This window comes from Sciurus vulgaris (assembly GCF_902686455.1).
Source record: "Sciurus vulgaris genome assembly, chromosome: X".
In the NCBI taxonomy this organism is placed as follows: Eukaryota; Metazoa; Chordata; class Mammalia; order Rodentia; family Sciuridae; genus Sciurus; species Sciurus vulgaris.
This window is the reverse complement of record NC_136471.1, coordinates 110,996,519-111,023,460: the sequence shown is the minus strand read 5'-3', so window position 1 is coordinate 111,023,460 and position 26,942 is coordinate 110,996,519. Positions and strand designations below refer to the sequence as shown.

Genomic DNA, 26,942 nt, shown 5'->3' with positions numbered 1-26,942 from the left:
ACCCCTTCATGCTCAAAACACTAGAAAAAATAGGGACATACCTGAACATTGTAAAGGCTATTTATGCTAAGCCCATGGCCAACATCATTCTTAATGGAGAAAAACTGAAATCATTCATTGAAATCCTTCCCTTTAAAAACAGGAACAAGACAGGGATGTCCTCTTTCACCACTTCTATTCAACATTGTCCTCGAAACTCTAGCCAGAGCAATTAAGCAGACCAAAGAAATTAAAGGGATACGAATAGGAAAAGAGGAACTTAAGATGTCACTATTTGCTGATGGCATGATTCTATATTTAGAGGATCCAAAAACCTCCTCCAGAAAACTTCTAGACTTCATCAATGAATTTAGCAAAATAGCAGGCTATAAAATCAACTCACATAAATCTAAAGCATTTTTATACACAAGCAACGAAACAGCTGAAAGGGAAATGAGGAAAACAACTCCATTTGCAATAGCCTCAAAAAAATAAAATACTTGGGAATCAATCTAACCAAAGAGGTAAAAGATCTCTACAATGAAAACTACAAAACACTGAGGAAAGAAATTGAGGAAGACCTTAGAAGATGGAAATTTCTCCCATGTTCTTGGATAGGCAGAATTAATATTGTCAAAATGGCCATACTACCTAAAGTGCTATACAGATTCAATGCAATTCCAATTAAAATCCCAATGATGTACCTTACAGAAATAGAGCAAGCAATTGTGAAATTCATCTGGAAGAATAAAAAACCCAGAATAGCTAAAGCAATCCTCAATAGAAAGAGTGAAACAGGGCATATCGCAATACCAGATCTTCCACTATACTACAAAGCAATAGTAACAAAAATGGCATGGTATTGGCACCAAAATAGACAGGTACATCAGTGGTACAGAATAGAGGACATGGAAACAAACCCAAATAATTACAATTTTCTCATACTAGACAAAGGTGCCAAAAATATGCAATGGAGAAAAGATAGCCTCTTCAACAAATGGTGCTGGGAAAACTGGAAATCCATATGCCGCAGAATAAAACTAAACCCCTATCTCTCACCCTGCACAAAAATCAACTCACAATGGATCAAGGACCTTGAAATCAGAGCAGAGACCCTGCATCTTACAGAAGAAAAAGTAGGTCCAAATCTTCAACTTGTTGGCTTAGGATCAGACTTCCTTAACAGGACTCCCATAGCACAAGAAATAAAAACAAGAATCAACAACTGGGATAGATTCAAACTAAAAAGCTTTCTGTCAGCAAAGGAAACTATCAGCAATGTGAAGAGGGAGCCTACAGAGTGGGAGAAAATCTTGCTACTCATACTTCAGATAGAGCACTAATTTCCAGAATATATAAATAACTCAAAAAACTCTACACGAAGAATACAAATAACCCAATCAACAAATGGGCTAAGGATATGAACAGACGCTTCGCAGAAGAAGATGTACAAGCAATCAACAGATATATGAAAGAATGTTCAACATCTTTAGTAATAAGAGAAATGCAAATGAAAACTACAGTAAAATTTTATCTCACCCCAATAGAATGGCGATTATCAAGAATACAAGCAACAATAGGTGTTGGCGAGGATGTGGGGAAAAAGGTACACTCATACATTGCTGGTGGGGATGCAAATTAGTGCAGCCACTCTGGAAAGCAGTGTGGAGATTCCTTAGAAAACTTGGAATGGAACTACCATTTGACCCAGCTATCCCACTCCTTGACCTATACCCAAAGGACTTAAAATCAGCATAGTACAGAGATACAGCCACATCAATGTTCATAGCTGCTCAATTCACAATAGCCAGACTGTGGAACCAACCTAGATGCCCTTCAATTGATGAATGGATAAAGAAACTGTGGTGTATATATATATATATACATATATATATATATACTGGAATATTACTTAGTCATAAAGAATAATAAACTGATGGCATTTGCAGGCAAATGGATGAAATTGGAGAATATCATGCTAAGTGAGATAAGCCAATCTCAAAAATCCAAAAGACGAATGATCTCACTGATAAGCGGATGATGACACATAATGGGGGGTGGGAGGGGGGCAAGAATGGAGGAAGGAGGGACTATATAGAGGGAAAAGAGAGGTGGATGGGTGGGGGGAAGGAAAAAATAATGGAATGAATCAAACATCATTACCCTATGTAAATGTGTGAATACGCAAATGGTATGCTGTTACTCCATGTACAAATAGAAACAGCATGTATCCCATTTGTTTACAATAAATATAAATTAAGAAAAAAAAGAAAAAAAAAGAACAATTACTTATGGTCAACGAACATTAGAGCATATATGTTAGGAATAAGGCATATAATATAGTAATAAATATATAATTAAAATAATTTACCTAAGCAAGTTAAATAATATTAGAAGTCACCCTTCACTCATAGGTTGCTATTTGAAAAGACTAGATAGAAGAGGATACACTCTGAATGGTTTCATGTGTATATGCATATTTTCAAAACCATCAAGCTATATTCTTTAAACATGGACTGTGTCTCTCTACCTCAATAAAGCTGTAGAAATCTTTTTAAAGAGCAGAATGTGCCAATAGCTTTTTAAAAAAGTCTGTAGATCATAAAAATACCTAAATGTATAAGTTGCAACGTACACCAGGATATTCCAAAACCTCTGAAAGAAATAGCAAGCTAAATCAGAGACTTCATAGTAAAAAGATAGTAAAAGGGGAAAGTTTGATTTCAAACCAAAGCCTTTTCATACATGCTTGTAAAGCAAAAATGCCATGTATTTTTCTCTAAAATTATATTCACAATAAAAGTTCAAATGTTTATAAAAAAATCTTGACTGAGCACTAATGGTCACTGAATACTGCCCAGGTTTTGTGAAAATGTGGGATTAAAAAGAAAATCTCACTGGTCAAAGAAAATCTTGACCAACATGGAGAGCACTAAGGCCCTTATCTAAACACAAAGATTCTCAACCAAAGTTTTCTTTTCTCTCTTCTTAAAGACACTCACCAGAACAGACTGGTTTCCCTTCCTTCTAAGGTAATATGCTGACCACCTTGGGTTTTACCCAAGTGTCATTCACACTAGGAACCATGACCTTGACCAGCTTTGCCTACCACTGTGAAATTTACTACTGGGATAACTCCAGACCTCAGAAGGAGTGTAAATTCAAAAATACAATAGACTTCACACACAATCATTTTTTCTTTTGAATTCCATTTACAATGATGTACTCTATGGGGAATTGTTTGTGTGGTGATCATGGTGTGTGAAGAAATTTAAAATACTGTGAGCACTAGCCTATAAAAAAGATGATTTTGTGGGTGTATGTATGTGTGTTTTCTATGAAGAATATAAAATGCTAAACTCCCCAAAGATTGTATCTCCAACCAAGAGAGAAATATTTCATATTTAAACCTAACTTGATGCAGCTGCAGTATGTACTTGATATTTATGCACAGTATTTGAGGCAGAAAAATAATTGTGGACTATGATACAACCTTAAGTAATTTCAAGAATTTTGAGGGTTTTTTTTTTCTATTATAATGTTTGACTTCTCTCATTTTAAAATATGCAACAGTTCTTTTTATGTATATTGACTATATGGGAAAAAAAAGAGGAAGAAGAAAAAGAGTAGCTAGAAGTCTGGGCAATCAAATGAACCTGCTGGGCTTAATAGATTAGTAGTTATGTGACAAATGGGAAAGATAATTGTCTGTGCCTTAGTTTCCTCCTTTGATAATGGGAATATTCATACATACTTTGAAAGAAGATTATCAAAATTAATTATGAGAATTCAGGGAAAACACAAAGATCTTTGGTATTGAAAGAATTAAATAAATATTAGCTGTCGTTATCATCATCACTACTACTACTGTTGTAACAGAACTTAGACCATTCAATTTTGCCTGCAAATGTCTGACGGGTGGCTAAAAGCAGGATTAAAGACTTGTCATCTCTGCCTCCATTTTGCATCCATCTTCTTTGCTCGCACTCACCTTGGATTCCAGGAATACGTTTGGATCCCATAAACCTTTTCTGATAATAGGAAGCTACCTGCCAGAAAACAGCAACTTTCTTATCTGGGACAGGGCTACACCTGACTTATCCTGAGACAGACCACACCTGATCAAGATCACTTGCTTTGGTGACTGTGAAAAGCTTCTAGCTGTGCAAATCCCCTAACCCTTCCCTTCATTTCCCTTTCTATGAAACTTCACTGTTAGTCCCTCAGAGACCGAGCTAAAGATCTGGGTCCCCTTGTCCTTCTGAAGTAGCTTCACTGATTAAAGTTCTTTTCATGCTTTTCACCATTACCTTTTCTGCTTGGTTTTGGGGTGAGTGACCAGACCTGATTTATTGGATCCCCAGTGTCAAGCCTTTGGCATAGGACTCCAGTGACACTATCACTACTACTTCTTTTGTTGATCCAACTTATATTCACCATGATGTGAGCCTCAATTAAATGCAAAGCAAGAGGCTCACTGTTAAATAGACATTGACTATAAATACAGCGGCTCTAAAAGTTTCCCTTTAACTTAGAAGTATGAGCCCATACTAATTAATAAAAGGGAGATTACTATAGTAGAGCAAGTGAATGGGGGAGGGAGGAGGGGAGAAAAGGGAAGGTTTTGTGGGAGGAGATTGAGCAAATTACCTCATGTGCATGTATGGATATGGCATAATGAATCCTATTATGTATAATTATAATGTCCAATAAAAAAAATCAAACAAGTGAGTACATGGGCATATAATTAAAATTTTAAGGTTGAGTATTATTGTAAGGTTTTCTTATAAAATGTGTTTTGGGATATTCACCTACAAGTGAAATAAATGTTTGTTCTGCGTATGAACTAGCTTTTTAAAGATTTTTAATGACTGTCCCAGAAGCTTCATGAAACGCAGTGAAGAGTAAGAAAAAGGCAATTTTCCAAGAACCTACCTTTGTCCACTGTTTTGCAGTTTGAAACTAAGGAAATGATTAACCTTGTGTTTCCCAGTTTTGTCAAATGTAAAATAGTGTGGGGTTACTCTGCCTTGCCTCAGGAGTCAAAATCAAAATCAAACTGCTTGGAAAATTATAAAACAAGATTGTAACATTTATGGTTTAAAAAGTTCTATTGCATTGGCTTGGATTTCTGTCTTTTTGCCTTGGATAATGTGTTTGCATTTATGAACTAAGGAAATTTAGCTCTGTGAACTAAAAGCTAAGAATTTATTAACTCAGATTCATTCTCTGCCCATTACCTAGCCTACTCAGTCCTGCAGAGGAACTAAACCCTGTGGGGGATCAGAATTTCCCAGGACCTCTTGCTAGCTGGCATATTACTGGGTCAGACCAATGAGAGGTGCTGGCAAGAGATAGTGTAACAGTCATTCACTTTATGCTTTGAATATAGCCCTTGCTGCTCTGCCACTGCAACTTAAAAGGACATGTTTCTTTCTCTTCCTCTCTCCCTGCTCCTCCCTAATCTCTCCCGCTCCCTAATCTCAGGGGAAACAGGATTACCTTTCATCCCCGTGCTAGGCAGTTATCTGTCCTTGAGCACACACCCACATAGGAATGAAGTAATCCAGACTTTGGGGATGATACTGGAAGATCTCAGAAATGACTATCTCCCAAATTAACAAGTGAATGACAACTCTGGATAGAGAACATGTGGAATAAAGCCTTTGAAATGCTTCTTTAAAAACTGCCTGGTCCCCCAGAATCACAGCCTCTGGGACAGGAGTCCCCCGTGTTCCTCTTTTGCTGGCAAAACAATAAAACATCTTTTCCCTTTTTCTCAAAACCATGTCCTTGTTACTGGATTGGCATCTGGGCCAAGGATCCAGCTTTTGGTAACACTAGAAGAGCAGGATAAAGGGTGAAACTAGAGAATTTCTCCCCCTCTCCATTTGGGCAGTGTTTCATTTATGTCTCCATTTTGCACTGTGTGAATTCCTCCCTCCATAGTAGTTCTGATATCTGCTGTGCAGTCCCCTCAGTGGTTGATTTAGCACCAGATAGTTGTGGTATGTGGGCTTTGATAACACTTGACCTTCCAGTCCTTGATGTGGTAACAGCTTCCTGAAGCTGCTAAATTTGGTATTGCCTCACCATCTTCTGTTATATTTTCCATCTCCTCCATTACCCATAGAACCAGTTTCTGTATTAAATTCCTTTTGTTTGAAATATCTGGTGTGGTTTCCAGATTGAACCCTGATGATATGAACTAAAAGAACTCTCTCTGGGAATGATTCTACTTGCAATTCCAGAGGGGTAATTTAATATATCTAGCATAGACTTCATGAAATATCAGACTTTACATTTTGCATCCTCTCTCTAGTTTCAGAGGAAGAGGTGATTCTTTTGCTATTGGAAGTTGATTTCACCATCTGGGCACCCATCTATTCTGGGATCCTCCTCCGTGTACTCCCTCTCTCTTTGTGTGTTCCAATTTCTTGCCTCTCTGCAGGGTCCTTCTCCACAGCCTTCAAATATGAGTATCTCCTCTTAGAAAAAAGAAATCTGGACTCTTATCATTTTCTTTCCTTTCATAGTCATACTCTTCAGAAAGTAAATATTCACTCATTGTCTCAACTTGGTTACATTTCTGCCACTCTAAAATTCATCAAAATCAGGTTTCTTTCACTGCCATTCCACTGAAATTTTTCTGTGGCAAATTGAATTATTACTCTCAATTCTTTGCCTCTCCCTGTATCCATGACCATTCCTATGCAACTCCAAAGTTCCTCCTGCAAAAGGCTGAATTTACTTCCCTGCCTTTAACCCGGAGCTTAACCATGTGATTTGCTTCGCCTAAACCTAATGAGTAGTTAATAGAAGTAACACAAGCACAGGCTTGGAATGTGTTTGCCCAGTGGAGCTATCCCTTTTCACTTCCCACCTGATAAGGCAAACATATCCTGGGTTAGCCTGTTCATCCTAGGAGGAGGATGAGTGACATGTGAAGCACTATCACCCCAATCAGTCCTGAAGAATAAAGTTGTAAACTCATGGAAAGCAACACATGCTTACTGTTGTATGCCACTGATATTTTGAGTTTGTTGCAACAATTTTTATGATTTTATTTGTGCATAATTATACACAATAGTGAGTTTCATTGTGACATATTTGTACATGCACATAACATACTTTGATCAATTTCATTCCCCAGTACTTCCCCTTTCCCTGCTCCTTTCCCCTAATACCCTTCCTCTAATCTACTGTCAACCTTCTATTATTATTATTTTACCTAGGGCATTGTAATTTAAAAGCAAGATTCACTCATTTTGTGAAGTCCCTTTTTTTTCTGTTTTTTTTCTCTCTCTAGCTTCCACATATGAGAGAAGACATTTGACTCTTGATTTTTAGGTCTGGCTTATTTCACTTAGCATGATGTTCTGCATTTCCATCCACTTACCAGCAAATGTCATAATTTTATTCTTCTTTATGGCTGAATAAAACTCCATTGTGTACATATAACACATTTTCTTTACCCATTCATCTGTTGATGGACACCTAGGCTGGTCCCATAACTTGGCTATTACAAAATGTGCTTGGAGCATTTTTGGTGTGTAAAAATAACAAATTAACAATGGCTAATGCCAAGATTCAGGCTCTCACTTACTTGATTTATTTGCAGCAGCTGGTGCTGTTGACTATTGTCATTTCCTTAAAGTTTTTTTCCTTTCTTGGCTCCCTCTCTTTGGATGCCCTCTGTTCTCTTGTATGGTTCAAGTTTTTTGTTTTTAACTGTCCCTTAAATATTAGTGTTCCCCATGGTTCTGTCCCTGGTTTAGTTTTTCTACTCCCTCTGATTGTAAATTAATCCTCAGCCAGAGAAGGAGGCAGCAGCACACCCTAAAGGAGGTGCCTCATAATTTTTCCTTACATCCAAATCTCCTCCCTCCATTGCTCCATTGTCACTATTTTGACTTAGGTCCCCTTCATCTCTTGCTCAGTCTTTTTTCTTTTCTTTCTTTCTTTCTTTCTTTCTTTCTTTCTTTCTTTCTTTCTTTCAGTCTTTCTTTTTTCTTTTTTGTACCAGGGAGTAGGGATTGAACCCAAGGGTACTTAATCATAGATCCACATCCCTAGCCATCTTTATTTTTCATTTTGAGACAGGGTCTCACTAAGTTGCTTAGGGCCTTGCTAAGTTGCTGAGGCTGGTTTTGAACTCAAGATTCTCCTGCCTCAGCCTCCTATGCTGATGGGATTGCAGGCATGTGCCTCCACACCCTGCTTTTGCTCAGATTCTGCAATAACTTTTTATTGACTCTCTCCCTTCACTCTCAAAGTTATCTTTCCATCCCCGTGCAATTGCTTAACTAGTCTTTTTATAACACAAATAGAACCTCTGTTGCTCCTCTGTGTGATATCTTTCATTGGGTCTCTATTACATAGAAGACAAAGTTCAAATCTCTCCTTGGATCAGAAGGACTTCATAAATATGACTTCTATCTATGCATTCCCTTTAACCTTTTGCTCTCTTTTTCTCATGCAATCTCACAATTGTCCATGTGACAATAAAAAATCTCTGGAAGTTAAGTGACTTGCTCAAGATGGCATAGTCTTGGGGAGGGAGGGGGAAGTGCTGGGGAGTGATATTAGCCAAATTATATTGTTATATTGTGTTCATGTACAAATATGTAACAACAAATCCCATCAATATGTACAACTATAAAGTACCAATAAAAAGGTGGAAAGAGAAACAAAAGATGGCATAGTCAATAAGAGAGGCAACATAGAAATGCAGTTCCACGGACTGTTGATTTGGGGTTCAATCCAGTTGCAGATGTGCTTTCATACAAAGGAATTTAAGGAAAATAATTTGATCTATTATAACTGAATTTTGAAGAATATAAAATAATCTTCTTGGTGATTACTGTATGATTGGAAGATTATTGTGTACAATAAGACATTTCCTAACAAAGATAGCAGAAAAACTACATTTGGTTTATGAAAAAAATCACTAAATAATTTAGTCCTAATTTTGAATTAATGTTCTTTCTATAAATCTTTACTGGGAAAAGGAACATAATTTCTTTCTTCCTTGTGTGACTTAAAATGACCTATAAAAACTCTTTAAGGATTTATAATAGAAATGTTAAAATATCTGTAAGGAAGCTATTTCAAAAGTAAAACCTCCCACCATTAACTTCAAGACTCATCTATTAAACCCTTGACATTACCAAACAACTCTGTTTCAGAAGGTAACACTCTATGGAGGGGATAGTATTTAAGAAAATGGCCCTCATTTTCCAGCTTACTGGAAATGATTAATCTTTTCAATAGCTTTGAGTACTACATACCAACGTTGTTACTTTTTTGTCCTTTCAACAATGACTACAAGCTGAGAGCAGGCAAGTAAATGTGTTATCGGCCAACCCATTAGAGTTCCATTATTTTCTGTCTTACATGGCTTCATGTAATGAATTTTTATAATTAAACTAATGGCATACAATTTATTTTTCCCCCTCTTTACTTTCAGGCCCCATTTCTCTTCCAGCTTCTTTGGAATAAGTTTTATACAAAAAGAAGGGAGGGGAGTCCTCCAAGTGCTTCATTACCTTAATTTCATTATGACATTTTGGAAAGCATTCCCTTTATCTGGGCTCTCTTTAATTTGCTGACTTTATTAAAAGGCTTAAGCAGTGTTGTAATTAACAAATCATCCAGCTACCAGAGGCATCTAAGAGTAGTCTGTTTGAGAGGGTGTGGATATGGTTGGATGGAAATGACTCCAGAGGGAATGCCAGAAGACAGATCCCCAGAAAGTGGTGGTTGCTCAGTGACTTTTTGAATCCCATGAGCCTACTGTGGTAGATTACATTATTGTTTACAGATATCCAGTGGCTTTTCATGACAGGGGATTATACAGCTACACTTTAAGAAACACGAAAAGATTTGTAATCTTAATGTCATGAAGATATCTTTTTCAAAGCACTTGGTTGAATACAATTCATAAACTATTAAATTGATCAATTTAAAGTGCAAAATTTTGTGGTTTTTAGTATATTCACACAGTTGTACAGCCATCAACACAACCTAAATCTGGAATACTTTCTTCACTCCAGGAAGAAAACCTATGCCATTAACAGTTACTGCCCAACATCCATTATCCCCTGTTCCCATTCTTCACCAGACATTTTATATAAATAGAATCATATAATATGTGGCCCTTTGGGACTGATTAATGTCAATTAGCATTATGTTTTTGAGGTTCAGGCATGTTATAGCATTTCATTCCTTTTTATTGTTAAATATCCCACTGTTGGAAGTACCACATTTTTTTATTAGTTTATAAACATTTGGGATTTTAATTGGAATTGCATTGAATCTGTATAGCACTTTTGGTAGTATGGCCATTTTGACAATATTAATTCTGCCTATCCAAAAACATGGGAGATCTTTCCATCTTCTAAGTTTTTCTTTAATTTCTTTCTTTAGTGTTCTGTAGTTCTCATTGTAGAAGTCTTTCACCTCTTTCGTTAGATTGATTCCCAAGTATTTTATTTTTTTTTGAGGATATTGTGAATGGGGTAGTTTTCCTAACTTCTCTTTCTGAAGATTCATCACTTATGTATAAAAATGCATTGGATTTATGAGCATTGATCTTGTAACCTGCTAATTTACTAAATTCACTTATGAGTTCTAAAAGTTTTCTGGTGGAATTTTCTGGTTCCTCTAAATATATAATCATGTCATCAGCAAATAGGGATAGTTTGAGTTCTTCTTTTCCTATTCGTATCCCTTTAATTTCCTTGGTCTGTCTAATTGCTCTGGCTAGAGTCTCAAGAACGATGTTGAATAGAAGTGGTGAAAGAGGGCATCCCTGCCTTGTCTCAGTTTTTAGGGGGAATGCTTTCAGTTTTTCACCATTTAGAATGATATTAGCCATGGGCTTAGCATAGATGGCCTTTACAATGTTAAGGAATGTTCCCACTCTCCCAATTTTTTCTAGTGTTTTGAGCATGAAGGGGTGCTGTATTTTATCAAATGCTTTTTCTGCATCTATCTCAATAATCAGGTGATTCTTAACTTTAAGTCTGTTGATATGGTGAATAACATTTATTGATTTCCAAATGTTGAACCAACCTTGCAATTCCAATTAAAATCCCAATGACGTACCTTACAGAAATAAAGCAAGCAATCATGAAATTCATCTGGAAGAATAAGAAACCCAGAATAGCTAAAGCATTCCTTAGCAGTAAGAGTGAAGCAGGGGGTATCACAATACCAGAACTTCAACTATACTACAAAGCAATAGCAACAAAAACGGCATGGTATTGGCACCAAAATAGACAGGTACATCAATGGTACAGAATAGAGGACACAGACACAAACCCAAATAAATATAATTTTCTCATACTAGACAAAGGTGCCAAAAATATGCAATGGAGAAAAGATAGCCTCTTCAACAAATGGTGCTGGGAAAACTGGAAATCCATATGCCACAGAATAAAACTAAACCCCTATCTCTCACCCTGCACAAAAATCAACTTAAAATGGATCAGGGACCTTGGAACCAGACCAGAGACCCTGCATCTTATAGAAGAAAAAGTAGGTCCAAATCTTCAACATGTCGGCCTAGGATCAGACTTCCTTAACAGGACTCCCATAGCACAAGAAATAAAAGCAAGAATCAACAACTGGGATAGATTCAAACTAAAAAGCTTTCTCTCAGCAAAGGAAACTATCAGCAATGTGAATAGAGAACCTACAGAGTGGGAGAATATCTTTGCCACTCATACGTCAGATAGAGTACTAATTTCCAGAATATATAAATAACTCAAAAAACTCTACATGAAGAATACAAATAACCCAATCCACAAATGGGCTAAGGAAATGAACAGACACTTCACAGAAGAAGATCTACAAGCAATCAACAGATATATGAAAAAATGTTCAACATTTCTAGTAATAAGATAAATGCAAATCAAAACTACCCTAAGATTCCATCTCACCCCAATTAGAATGGCGATTATCAAGAACACAAGCAACAATAGGTATTGGCGAGGATGTGGGGGAAAAGGTACACTCATACATTGCTGGTGGGGATGCAAATTAGTGCAGCCACTCTGGAAAGCAGTGTGGAGATTCCTTAGAAAACTTGGAATGGAACCACCATTTGACCCAGCTATCTCACTCCTTGGCCTATACCCAAAGGACTTAAAATCAGCATACTACAGAGATACAGCCACATCAATGTTCATAGCTGCTCAATTCACAATAGCCAGATTGTGGAACCAACCTAGATGCCCTTCAATTGATGAATGGATAAAGAAACTGTGGTATATATATACAATGGAATATTATTCAGCCATAAAGAATGATAAAATTATGGCATTTGCAGGCAAATGGATGAAATTGGAGAATATCGTGCTAAGTGAGATAAGCCAATCTCAAAAAACCAAAGGACGAATGATCTTGCTGATAAGCGGATGATGACACATAATGGGGGGTGGGAGGGGGGCAAGAATGGAGGAAGGAGGGACTGTATAGAGGGAAAAGAGGGGTGGGAGGGGTGGGGGGAAGGGAAAAATAACAGAATGTATCAAAAACTATCATCCTATGTAAGTGTATGATTACACAAATTGTATGTCTCTACTTCATATATAAACAGAGAAACAAGACATATTCCATTTGTTTACAATAAAAATAAATTAAAAAAACTTTTGGGTTAGTTCTACATTTTAGCTATTTTAAATAATGCTGTTATGGACATGTGTCTAAAGGATTTATGTCTATGTATTTTCATTTTTCTTGAGTATACACCCAAGAGTGGAATGATTGTGTCATACAATACCACCATGTTTAAAGTTTTTGGAAACTGCCAGTTTTCCAAATTGTTTTCACAATTTTAAATTCCAACCAATAATGTATGAGAGTACCAATTACTCTACAACATCAACACTTGTTATTATCTGTCTTCTTTTATTTTAGCCATCCTAATGGGTATAAAGTGGTATTTCATTGTGGTTTTTCATTTGTATTTTCTTAATGGTTAATGATATCTACCATCTTTTCATGTGCTTATACGTATTTATACATCTCCATAGAAATTTCTATTCAAGTTGTTTCTCCTTTTGTAGCTCGGTCATTTATCATTGTGATTGTTGAATTATCAGAGTATATGTTCTTGATACAAGTTCCTATAAGATATATGATTTGCATATATTTTCTCCCATTCTCTGGATTGTCTTTTTATTTCATATTGCTTGCAGTACAAAAATTTTAATCTTGATGAAGTCCAGTTTATATAGTTTTTCTTTTATCACTTTTGCTTTTTTATCATATCTGAGAAAACATTACCTAACTCAATGTACTCCTATGTTTTCATGTAAGTTTTGGTTTATTATACTTAGTTCTATATTCCATTATATATATGTACATATATACATATATGTATATATGTGTATATATATGTATATGTAATATATATGCATATATATTACCAGAACTTGAAACCAGAGGTACTTAATCACTAAGCCACATTCCCAATCTTTTTAAATATTTTATTTAGAGACAGGGTCTTGCTGAGTTGCTTAGGGCCTCACTAAGTTGCTGAGGCTGGCTTTGAACTCATGATCCTCCTGCCTCAGTCTCCTGAGCCACTGGGATTACAGGCGTGCACCACCATGCCCAGCTTTTATAAAATATTTTTATCAATAACAATATTCATAATTTCACAATGAATTAAAACTTACTACTTTTAAATACATTTTAATTGAAAATAACTATATACATTTATTGAGTACAGTATGCTGCTTTGATATACATATATATTGTGGAATGACTATATCAAGTTGATTAACAAAGCCATCACCAAATTGTTTTCTTCTAGTGCAAACATTTAAAATCTGACTTTAAAGCAATTCTGAGATATACAATATACTATTATTAACTATGATCATGTTGTTTAATCAATGTTGAAAACTTATTTCTTCTAACTGAAACCTTTTAGTCCCTACTCCCAAACTGAGCATCTGGTAACCATCATTTTACATTCTACTTTTCTAAGTTTGACATCTTTAGATTCCATACCTAAACCATATGAGATCGTGTGATATTTATTTTCTGCGACTGACTTATTTCATTTCACATAATATCCTCCAGGTACATTCATGTTGTCAAAAATGATAGAATTAATTCATTTTAAAAGCTGATTTATCTATTAATTTACAGATGAATATTTAGGTTGATTCCATTTTGTGGCTATTATGAATAATGCTGCAGTAAAAAAGGGACTGCAGATATACTGGCAACATATGATTTCAATACTTTTGGCTGTATGCTCAGCAGTGGGACTTTTGGATCATATGGTGATTTTTTTTTTTTGAGTGGGGAGTACTGGGGATCAAACCCAGGGTCACTTTACCACTGAACTACATCCCTAGCCCTTTTCATTTTTTATTTTGAGACGGGGTCTCACTTGTTCCTTAGGACCTTGTTAAGTTACTGAGGCTGGCCTTGAATTTATGATCTTCCTGCCTCAGACTTTCAAATGAGTAGGATTAGAGGCATATGCCACCTTGCCTGGCAGGTGATTCTATTTTCAATTTTCCTGAATGACTTCTGTACTGTTCATAATGGCTATATTCCCAAGCCCTTCATTATTATATTATTTTGAGACATGGCCTTATTAAGTTCCTAAGGTTGGCCTCAAACCTGTGATCCTCCTGCTTCAGCCTCTTGGATTACAGATTGTGCAACCACGTCTGATGATTTGTTCATTTTTATTTAGGTTGTGTTCTTGTAATGTTCATTTTTGAGATAATTGTTGTACATGGCATGAGGTGGGTCAAACTATTATTTTACATGTGTATATTCAGTTATCCCAGTAGCAATTTTTTGAAAGACTATTAATTTCCTACTGAGTTGTCTTGGCACCCTTGTCAAAAATCAACTGACCAAGAATGGAGGAACTTTGGATTATGTAGGGGGAAATGAGAGGGGGGAGGGGGTGGGGGTATGGAAGATGGTGAAATGAGACACACATCAATATCCTATATACATGTATGATTACACCATTGGAGTGAATCTATGTCATGCACAACCATAGAAATGAAAAGTTGTACCCCACTGGTGTACAATGAATCAAAATGCAGTCTGTAAAAATTTTTAAAAAATCAACTGACCATAAATGCACAGGTTTAGTCTGGGTTTTTAATTCCATTTCATTGATGTATAGATCTAGTCATATGCCAGTATCACGTTGTCTTGATTCCTATAGTTTTATAGAAAGTTTTAAAAATGAGAAGTTGAGTCCAATAATTTTTGGTCTTTTTTTCAAGGTTGCTTTGGCTATTCTGGGTTTGATGCATTTCAGTATGAATTTTAGGATCCACTTGCCAATTTATGCAGAAAATCCAGCTAGGATTTTGATAAGATTTGCATTGAATCTATATATTGATTTGAAGGCTATCATTATCTTAATAATATTGTGTTAGGATTTTTTTACATTTACTTAGATCTTTAATTTTGTCCATGGATGCTTTCTCACTATTAAGGTAGAAGTCTTGCATTTCTTTTATTTCTACTTTATTTTGGAATTGTTTTAAATGTAATAGTTTTCTTAATTTCATTTTCAGATTATTCATTGCTAATGTATAGAAAATAATTTGGTTTTGTATACTGATCTTGTATCCTAAATTAATGTATTAGATATAATATGCTTTAGTGGATTCCTAGAATATTCAAGATATGTCATCTGCAAGTAGAGGTAGTTCATTTATTCCTTTTTAATTTAGAGGCCTTTTATTTTTCTTGCCTAATTTCCCTGGTCTGAAATTCTAATATCATACTGAAATAAGTGGTGGGACCAGGCATCTTTATTTTGTTGCTGTTCTTAAGGAAAGCATTCTGACTTTCACTCCCATGCTAACTATGGATATTTTGTAGTTGCCCTTTTTAATCTGAGGAACTCCTCTTCTGTATTATTTCCCTAAGTCTACAATAATAAAGTGCCATAAACTCAGTGGCTCGAAACAACACAATTTTATAGTCTCAGAGTTTTGGAAGCAAGATCCAAAATCAAGCCTCCATGCTACCATTCAACAAGCCATGTTCCCACTGAAAACTGTAGTACAGTATCCTTCCTTGTTTCTTCCTAGTTGGTCAGTGACCATCAATCCTTGGTATTTTTCTGGCATGCAGCTCTATCACTCCAATCTCTGCCTCTATTATCACATGTTGCTTTCCTCGTGATCAGGTCTTCTCTTTTCAAAAATCGTTTAGCTAAAGGATTGTCTGTCAATTTTGTTGATCTTTTCAAATAACCACATTTTGGTTTTATTGATTTTCTCTACTGTATTTATTTTCTCTACTTCATTTAACTCAGATATTTATTAAAACCTTCTGATTGCTATAGGTTCAACTTTCTCTTTTTTTCCTAGTTTCTTAAGGTAAAAGGTTAGGGTATTGATTTGAGATATTTCTTCTTCTTCTACTGTTTTTTTTTTTTTTGTGTGTGTATACTGGGAATTGAACTCAGGGACACTCAACCACTGAGCCACGTCCCCAACTCTGTTTTGTATTTTATTTAGAGACAGGATCTCACTGAGTTGCTCAGTACCTCACCATTTCTGAGGCTGGCTTTGAACTTTGAATCCTTCAGCCTCAGCCTCCTGTGCCACTGGGATTACAGGCATGCATGGCCCTTCTTTTTTTTTAATATAAATACTTTTTTTCAAAATATTTATAGATGGACACAATATCTTTATTTTATTTTTATGTGATGCTGAGGATTGAACTCAGTGCCTCACATGGGCTAAGCGAGCACTCTATAACTGAGCCACAATCCCAGCCCTAGTATAGGTACTTACAGTTACACATTTTACTATAAGCATTGCTTCAGCTACCTCTCATAAGTTTTTAAGTGTTTTATTTCTATTCTTCCTTGAAGTATTTTTTACTTTTTGTTTTCTTCTTCTGACATTTTAGCTACTTAAGTATATGTTATATAGTTTTATCACATTTGTTAACTCATTTTTTGGTACTGGGGATTGAACTCAGGGGTACTTAACCACAGTTGCTTAGGACCTCACTAAATTGCTGAGGGTGGCTTTGAACTTGTTATCCTCCTGCCTTAGCCTCCTGAGCCACTGGGATTACAAGTGTGTGCCACTGTGCCCAGCTGTAAATTCTTAAATTAACTTGTGTTACTGATTTTTTAATTTCATTCCATTATAGTCAGAAATTCTATATTACATGATTTTAATGTTTGTGAATATATTGAGATTTACTTATGGCCTAGAATATGTTCTATCTTGGAGAGCATGTCTTGTGTAATTGAGAAGTATGTGTGTTTTGCTATTATTGGGTGGATTGTTGTATAGATGTCTGTTAGGTCTTGTAAGTTTATAGGTTTTTCATGTTTCTATTTCCTTGTTGATCTGTCCACATGTTCTATTTATTATTAAAAGTGAGAAATGTCTAACTATTTTTGTTGAATTTTCTTTTTCTCCCTTTAATTCTGTCAGTTTTTGCTTTATGTATTTTCTTAATTATCTTTTTGTTTCTCAGATTGGATTATCCCTGTTGACCGATCACCAAGCTTGTTGATTATTTCTTCTGTCTTCTGCCAGTTCAATCCTGTTTTTGAGATTTTCTAATGAAAATTTCATTCCTACTTGTGGTTTTTAACTTCAGTATTTCCATTTGGTTGTTGTTTATAAGTTCTATCTCTTTATTCATACTCTCTATTTGTTAACACATGTGCATGGTTATCTCCCAGGAATATGTTAGAGCTTGTTCATGTCCTCTGTGAACATTTCATTGTCCAGATCTTCATTTAAAGTGTTTTTCTTGAGACCATGCTTATTTCAACCAGCATCACAGCCTAAGGACGGTGCTATGTTAAATAATTGCTGCTGATTGGTTTGGACAAACAACCTGGTTTGCCTGGTGAGTTAGCTCTACATTAAGACAAATAATGACAAGGCTGTATATAGAATTTTTCTAGGAAGCTGCAAGACAGATCAAATAATGTTGATGTTTGAGGGATACAATAGGTATTTTTGAGGGACTCCAATCCTGTCTAGTCTCTCTGGTGGATACAAAGCTGCTAGTTTTCATAATTGCCAAGGATGTAAGTCTTCTGACTTTTAAGACTACTGTAGAGTCAGGAGAAAATGAGGGGGAAAGACCAAGATAGAGAATGTCAAACTTTGCTGTTCTTACTGAAGTTCAGAAGGTCAGAAATTGTTGGCAGACCTTTGGTTAATTTCCAGATTGCAGAAAAGATGATTTTAACAATATTTGCCAGCATTTTCACTGTTTTTGTGGACAGGTGAATTTCCAGAGTGATATATATTTTCAGGCATGGAATAAGTTAAACTGTGAAAAGAAAACTGGTACAATCAAGGCCTAAAGTAATGCAGGACATGACCACTCATCATTAAATATTTATATAATAGAGCAGCACCAGGTAGAAACTAGCCCATGACTACTTGTGCTCTATCAGTGATGTAGGATGCACTCTGCATATCTTGAGAAATTTAATAGCTTCATAGTACTTTTACTCTTAAAGTATGTTTTAGCTTATTGATTCTTTCTCTTTAATTGTGTGGAAACTTTAGGCGAAGAGGGAATTTAAAAATGCATGAAAAAAAAAAGATAGGTCCTAGCAAGATTTTTGATTATGTTGTTCATTACTGTACCAGAAATCTAAACCTCAAACTACTAATGTGGATCAATTTACTTATTTAATTTTGTGTAACTATAAAACATAAACAAAATATACAAAAGAATAATTCAGTTTCCACTACTGTACATGTCTTTAAGGCAGATAGGATTTCATATGATACCATCCATCCCTCCACAAATAATTTTAAAAAATTTGAAAAAAAATTCCCCCTGATTACTTTCTTTCCTAGTAAAATAATTTGAGATCCTCAAATAGCCAACATACTTTCTATATATATAACAAGTTCTAGTTTGAAAATTAATTATGTGATTACCATGTATCTATGTTCTGATTCCCTAAAGAATGTCTTCAAAACAGAGATTTTGCAGCCTTGGAAATGTTTATTTAATAATTTGAAAATTATTGGATTTCTTGCTTCAGATAGTTTTAAGTATTATATAGCCAAATCAGCTAGACTCAAACAAGATTTCACTTCTCTATTGAATTCATGTACTCTTAGTTCAGCCAAGCAGAAAACAGTTAATGCCGTCATGTTTGAAAAGCTTTTATGCTGAATTTGACACAAAAGCAATCACAAAGCAGACAAAAAAGGAATTTCTCTTTCAAAAGCTGAAAGGAGAAAAAATAAATGAAAACTCTGAGCCTGGGCAAATCTCTCTTGACACTGGAAACGAAAGTTTAAAATTATGATCAAGAAATAATTTTTCCAAAGAATTCATTGCCAAGTTTGGACCAATCTTACTAGCCTAGGGAACAGGTTGTGAACTCAACCAAGATTCTGCCAAATGAAATAAATCCCATGACGGCCACTGCTGGCAGTTTTAGAAACCAACAGCATACTATTTTTGCCTCTTATGAAAGTTCTAAATGGCATCATCTCTCATAGGATTTTGTCATGTCCTGTTGGCAGGCATTTTGATTAGGATGGAAATCTTGTATGTTTTTCCCTAACATCTGTCTTTCTTCTCAAAAGAACATTATTGTATCAGGTATGTGGAGAAGGTAGATGAAGACATGTGGTTGACAAAACTGGCTATTTTCTAACTTCATGTTTTGTTTAAAAAACTTAAAGGTTATAAGGCAAAGAAAGAAATTATAAATATGGACTTCTCTTAAGGAACTATGTATTAGTAATTGACACAATGGGCCATTTGTATTCTGTTATGCCAAATTAGGACTCTCCTGTTGCTCTTTCCTTTTAGCCTGACCATGCTTTTAAGAAAGGGTTTTCCCAGATACCATCTCAGATTTGATTTCTATTATGTGAATGGGTTATCATTGTCCCCATTTTTTCTCTACTGTTTTTCTAACCAGATCAAGAGGTTTTCAAAATGTCAAACCAGTAAGGAAATAAAGATGGGACTTAATAAAATACTACAAATAATTAAAAAATGTTAATTATTAAAAGTTATATAGCAATCTGACAAAATTTATGCCATAATGCTGAACTTACAAAAAGAATTAAACATTTTACTTACATAATTATGAAAATCAAAATATATGTAGATAAGAAGTAGAAGATATTATAAAGATTAGCAATTATAAATCATTATATAATAGGATTATTGGTGATTTTTAAAGGTTCAGGTATAGTGATTAGTCTAGTTGTAAAACAGTGTAACAGTGCTGGTAGTTGCCTTTGAAACTATTGAATTTTTGCTCATTAGTGACAGGGAGGGTAACTACTGTAATCATAGCTCTCTAACTCTGATGAAGCCCACAGGTCTCTTGCCAATATTAGGCATGCAGGCTCAGACAGTTTATGAGGAAGGAAATCCTGGTCAAATTCCCCAATTTCACATCATGTCTGTATTTACTTTCTTCTTAAAAGAAAATCTTAAATGATAATTCTGCTAAAATCACTCAGTAGTGATAATACATTAGACTAATGATCAGAGCTTGTTTTATTTGCCCCAACTCTAGGAAGACTTTAAAAATACCAGTTTCACTTAAAATACAGCAATTTGCAATTATTTTTTTGATTTTTCATAATGGGAAATAATACAAAAACTTCCCCCCTACCTGTTTTCTTTACCTGTTGGCTTATAAGAAATACAATATGATCTTATCTGTTTGTTAATAATTACAATTGCCTTTCCTTCAAGTCTTCATGGTGTTTTCTCAATTTGTTTTAGCCACACAGACAATAGGTGGAAGAGGAAATCTTTGAGATTATCTACAAGAGTAACTGCTATGCATTCACATCACAGCTGTGTTGTTTCGAAAGGAGTTACTGAACCTCGCTAGCCTTGTTTTCTTATCTTCAAAGAGGAAGAAAAATATTTTTCATAAGGGGATTTTGAGAGGATGAAATAAACCAATATATGTGAAGCATAGTTTTTTACACATAGCACTCGGTCACTAAAAGTTAGTATTAACATTAGGATTACTTTTAGTATTAGCATATATCGTTCAGGAAATGAACGAGAAAAATCACAGCTTTTGTTATCTTTATCTGTCTTATGAACTTACATCGAATGCACAGCACTATATATCACTAAATTCTTAAATACAGAACACGAAAATATCCATTTCTACAGATAATGGCTGAGCCATTTTTATAATGTAGTTTCTGAGCACTCTAGAGCATTCTTTTTAATTTCAAAAGTTTGACGAGGATAGTAATTGTAATACAATTCTGTTTTTGTTTTAGGTATTTTAAATAAATAATTGTAATTTACATGGTTTGAGAGTAAGATTGTTGTTTTCTCCCACATTTCTTTTGCCATTTTTGGTCTTTTTTGAAGCCACTTAATCTTCTTAGAGCTACTAAGCCCTAATCATCATTGCCATAACTTAGGATTCCTTTAGGTTAAGATTATTTTTCATTTGCCAACATCCAGGCTCCACTATCTCTAATCAAACCTATCACTATATGCTTCTCATCTCTCCTTTCCCTCATTTATCTCCAGGGTCCAGTCCAAATTATTTTTCCTGCTAATTCCTTCTGATTCATTACTACTTTGGTCTATGATCTGCTAAATTCATAGTATCCTGAATTTATGGAAAGTACCTTCTGGGGAAGATCAGATCTTTCAGAATAACCACATGGACTCTATGTTCATAGTCAGGCAAGGAAATAGGAAAATGATCATTAGAAATGACTAATGCTATGCTTATCCATTAAAAATTATTAGTGATAATAAGTATCTCATGAAAAAAATTTTAATCTATATAGATTTTGCTTCCAACAGAGCTAATGTTAAGGCTTAAAATCCTAAGTGGCCTTTTAAATTCTTATTGTATAAATGAAAATCTTGTTCTCATAGCAGCTTAGATCCTTTGACAAAGTGGCTACGATATAGATTGGCTAAAAGATTATCAATTACTCTTTCTGAAACTAAGTAGGAAACAAGCTCTTGTCAATGAGATGTGGTAGAATTTCCAGGCTCAGCTAAAAACCCCAGGTATTTATTGACTACATTCTCTCCTCCAGTGGCCTTAGGTGGACATATTTTTAAGACAATAATTTCAAAAACTTGGAAAAGCTTCTCCCCAAGTGCCCATTTGGACAGAGCTCCTAAAAGGGGCTTTTCAGCTTCTACTGGACTATGACATAATCAAGAAATGAATCTTATTTATTCTTATTGTATTTAGCTGTTGCCTTTTCAGTGTTTCTTATTGCAGCTTATCATAATTTAATCTAAATTAGAAATGAAGACCACTTAATCCAAGAAAACTATATGGTTTTCTTCTAAGATGGTATAATTAATGTAAGATTCAGCAAAAGGCGTTTTCTACCAGATACAAAAATCTGTAGAGGGGTTTGATCAAGTACTCAGTCTGATCAACTTCCTATCATACTTAAAATGGTAAGAGATTTCTGCTTAAAATTCCCTCAAGGGTACTGATTCTTTAGCATTTAATGTATTTTTCTACTGATCTGCAAATGCCACATTTGAAAGAATTGAATGAATGCAAACCATCATCTATGGAAATTTTATTTCCTTTCCCTTTTTCATATCCTAAGTAGACAGATATCTGGTAAAATTTGGGAGGAGAAAGAAGGAAAAATAGAAGGAAGAGAAAGAAGGGAAGAAAGAGTTGGGCTGGAGGTCAGAAAATGGGAAGAGAAAATGAGAGTACATCTTATTTCTGCCTTGTCCATATAGCCACTTGTCCATCTAGGCCCTCAAATAAGGTAAGAAGTAGATTTGTTATTTTTTTCTAGGAAGGAATTAAACTCAAATAGCTGACTTCATGCTACTACCTAAGTGTTGTACATACATCAACTTTTAAGTGATCTTAAATGACAGTTCAATACAAAAACCATCCCACTATACCCAGATCAAATAAAATCAATTTAAGATCGATATTAGCATCTGTTTTCCACTAATTTCTACTCTGACTCCAAATTTACTGTTCATTTCACCTTAAATGTAATTTTCCTTTAATAAATTTACATTTAAAAATCATTAATATTTAATCCATGGCATAACTTTATTCAGTTAACCAGTATTTTGAGAAGAAATCTTTGATACTAACCTTGGTTTCAGTGATTTTCTTTTGGACTGTATCCATTGTATAAGGACCCTCCTTCCATGATTCAAGTTTGGCTCTGGCCTGTCCTAAGACCTGCTCAGCTTCTTCCTTAGCTTCCAGCCATTGCGTTGAATCCTTTAACATTTCATTTAACTGTTGCCTCCGATTCTGAAGGTGTTCCTGTACTTCATCCCACTGATTCTGAATTCTTTCAACTGTAATGAAAGGAGAAATGAACACTGATGAATACTAGTCTGGAGAAGACATTTGAAACTTAACATTAAAATATTATCTCATGTTTATGTTGCTCATTGAAAAACAGTGTTCATTGTATTAGGGCTAGGACGATGGACAAGATTCCTTACTTTTTTCAGATGGTAAATATGATTTCTGTTAAATTATCTTCCTGAAGGTGACCTAGAACATATATGTGTGTGTAAAAATTTTAACTATATTATTAACCCACTGAGTCAAATATGAATTATTTTTTAGAAAGGTTCTATAGCAGAATGCCCAAATCCCCTCACTCTTACCACTCATCAGTATGATTTTTTATATCAGCATTAGCATTTTATTGCCTAAAGGATTTCTGTTACTACAACCAAGTAATTGATTTGCCAGCCAAGTGGCAGGGTAAACACACTAGGGAGGTGCTATCTCCTCACCACATCCCAGAAACAGCCTATAACTAATGACTGATCATAGGAATTTGGGTATGGACACTCTGGTGCCCTTACCATATGGGAGATAACTCTGAGGCATGTGTCTTCCAAGGGATCTAGAGTTTCCCCAGTGGGAGAAATCTGCAATGGCTCACAGTGGTAGCTTGGTTGACAATGCACCATCTTTTCTTCGCTGCCTTGCTTTACTAGTCTTACTTCCTCTGTCCTCTGGTATTTCCCTTACCTCTCAAATAAACCATTTACAATCTTCTGAGGGAACCCAAGAGTAGTTAGAGGTATTGGAAACTTCTTTTAACAAAATCTAAGAATTCATGTGGAGTGCATTCTGTAAAACTGGCTTATATTGAGGCTATTTTTGGCATCATTGTGAATCTAAGAGAAGCTCTTTAGATTCTGTTCACAAATCCATTATTTTAGAATATTAACAATAAACAGGATCACATTTTTTCCCTAAACAACTTCTTTAAATTGGTATCACAAAATAGAAATAATGTTGTAGAAATGAACAAAATTACCATTCTCTTTATCCCTTAACTATGAAACCTAATAGAGATTCTAGATTTTTCCCTAACCCTCATCTAACACCATATATAATTAGTTACAAATTTCCTTCATACATACCTTCTTTCCTCTTTCTATTGCCACTGGAAAGTGCTGTCATTTTTTTTTTCCTTATTGCCTGTAGTACACTGCATATAGATCTTTTGTCTCAAATCTTGGTTTTACATTGTAAATTCGACAGTGGAGAAAAATTAGTAACTAATATAAATTTGATCACATCAATCACTATTTAAACCTGCTATGGCTTGAGTATGGTTTGTTGCCACCAAAATTCCTGTTGAGGCTTACTCCCAATATAGCAGTACTGGGAGAGGGAGACTTAGTGGGAGGTAGGGGTTGGTGTCCTCATTAATTTATTAATGCCTTTTTCACATGAGTGAGCTCTTGCTCTCACAGGACTGAATTAGTTACTGCAAGAGCAGGTTGTTATAAAGCAAGGCTGTCTCTCAAGTTTTGCCTCTGCTGTGGTTTGGTTCTTAAATGTCTCCCAAAAGTCTATGTGTTAAAGGCTTATTCCTCAGCCCATAACACTATTGTGAGGTATTAAACGTTTAGTAGGTGGGTTCTAGTGGAAGGAAGTTAGGTTATTGGGGATGTGTCCATGTAGGGGATATTGGGACCCTGCCCACCTCTCCTTTCCAGCCATCATGAAGTAAGCATCCTTACCACACTTTCCCCACCACGATGTACTGCCTCATCACAGGTCCAAAGGCAACAGAACCAAGTGACCATGGACTGAAACCTCTGAAATCATAAGTCAAAATTAACCTTTCTTCCTCCTAAGTTTATTCTATCAGGTATTTTTTTCACAGTGACTGAAAGTTAAATAACAAAGACTCTTTCATATGCACTCTTTTGCCCTTCCACTTTCTACCATAAGTTGAAACATCATGATATTCCTGCTAGAAGCTGAAAAGAAGTCAGTACCAGACTCTTGGACTTCTTAGACTCCAAATTGGAAGTCAAATGAAGCCTCTTTTTAAATATAAATTATCTAGTTTCAGTAATTCTGCTATAGCAACAGAAAATGAACTAAAACAAAACTTTTCAATATCTCACCATTGTCTTCTGGTGTATCTTAGCTTTACAGACACTTTCCTGTTGTCTGAACTATATAATCTAAGAGGTTTATCTACAAAGGAACAAATTACAACATAAACAGGGTGTAAGAAAACCACTCCAGAAAATACAAGAACCTTGCAGCAGTGGAGTTGTTAGACCAAAGGCATGAGGGGAAGAAGAAGTGGCCAGAAGCAGAGAATCATAATGAGAAACCACCTTGAGAAAAAGCAGTAACCTTTTATCAGGAAACACAGTCAGCCTACGGCAACCTCACAAGCAGGGAATTAGAAGCATAAATATCCTGATCTCATTTTGCCTACTCTCTTCAATTTCCTATTAGGGCTCCCCAGTGCCTAAACCAACTGGAAGCCAGAGGTCCTGGAAGCTCATTGGTGAAACAGGTCAGCCTCCCAGAATACAGAGTAGGGTAGAGAAGGGCAAAGATTGGTTATGGATGGACAAACAAAATGTACATACCACGGTACCATGAAATTATGTTTCTTACTTCAGGGTATAAGTAAACTCCTTTTTAATTAACCCTGCTGCCTCCATACAGTTATGAGAAGTTGTAAGTGAAAAAGAATTACTGAAGTTATTTTGTAAATAAGGATCAGGGCTGGATAGACCTTACAAAACCAGTGACTGGGGCATAAAATCTAGAATCTGGTAACCAAAATGTATATAACTGAGTGATTGGCACTAATTGTAGACTACTATTTTTATTGGGTTTATTTCTATTCGAGAGTTTGCTGTGCATTAAAAAAGCAGTGGATTACATTCCAACTTTGGTTAACATATCAACTTGTGTTTAAATGTCAGTCTCTCTGTATAATCTTTGAACACCATTGTTTTGTTGTATTATCATTGCTGCTCCACTTGGTAGTGGGAAGCCTATTATAGTTGAGGATTTATAGTTACTAATTAGTCTTCTACTTAATTTTTGGTTTATAAAATTAATAGAATAAATACTATTATAGGAAAATTGCTTAATATAAAATAAAATGTAGTTCAATGTTCTGAAATATTTTCCACTGGTCAAAAAACAACTGATATTAAAATCACACACTTTTTTGGGTACCAGGGATTAAACCCAGGGGCACTTAACCACTGCACCATATACTCAGCCCTTTTTTATTTTTTATTTTGAGACAGGGTCCCACTAAGTTGCTTAGGGCCTCACTAAGTTGCTGAGGCTGACTTTGAAATTGTGATCCTCCTGCTTTAACCTCTTGGGACACTGGGATTACAGGAGTGCACCACTATTCCTAGCTCAATCACACACTATTTTTTAACTTGTAATAGAAGGATATATTTGTTTGTATACTTGGCACATTTTTACTTAATCTGTTGTTGTTTACTATAGATTTATAAAAGTAATAAAATTTATTTTCCTTAAAAATAGTCTCTGATTTAAATTTGTCTTAACCTTAGTTAGCCTTAATTAGTGACATTTTACTATGTTGGCAATTGTTTTAGAATGCCTAATGGATTTTACATAAACAGGGTGAGCTGTTTGAATTTATCCCAGTGAGTATTTTGTACATCTA

The 26,942-nt window shown here is 35.2% G+C and overlaps 1 protein-coding gene across 5 annotated transcripts in view; it reads right to left on the bottom strand.

Moving 5' to 3' along the window:
* DMD (dystrophin) overlaps nt 1-26,942 on the bottom strand; it is a 2,089,750-nt gene that overhangs the window by 559,888 nt on the left and 1,502,920 nt on the right. For all 5 annotated transcript variants that reach the window (XM_079122792.1, XM_079122788.1, XM_079122791.1 and 2 more), the window contains one exon: nt 23,093-23,304. In XM_079122792.1, coding sequence (XP_078978918.1) covers nt 23,093-23,304 — 212 coding nt within the window. The remainder of the gene's footprint in view (nt 1-23,092; nt 23,305-26,942) is intronic.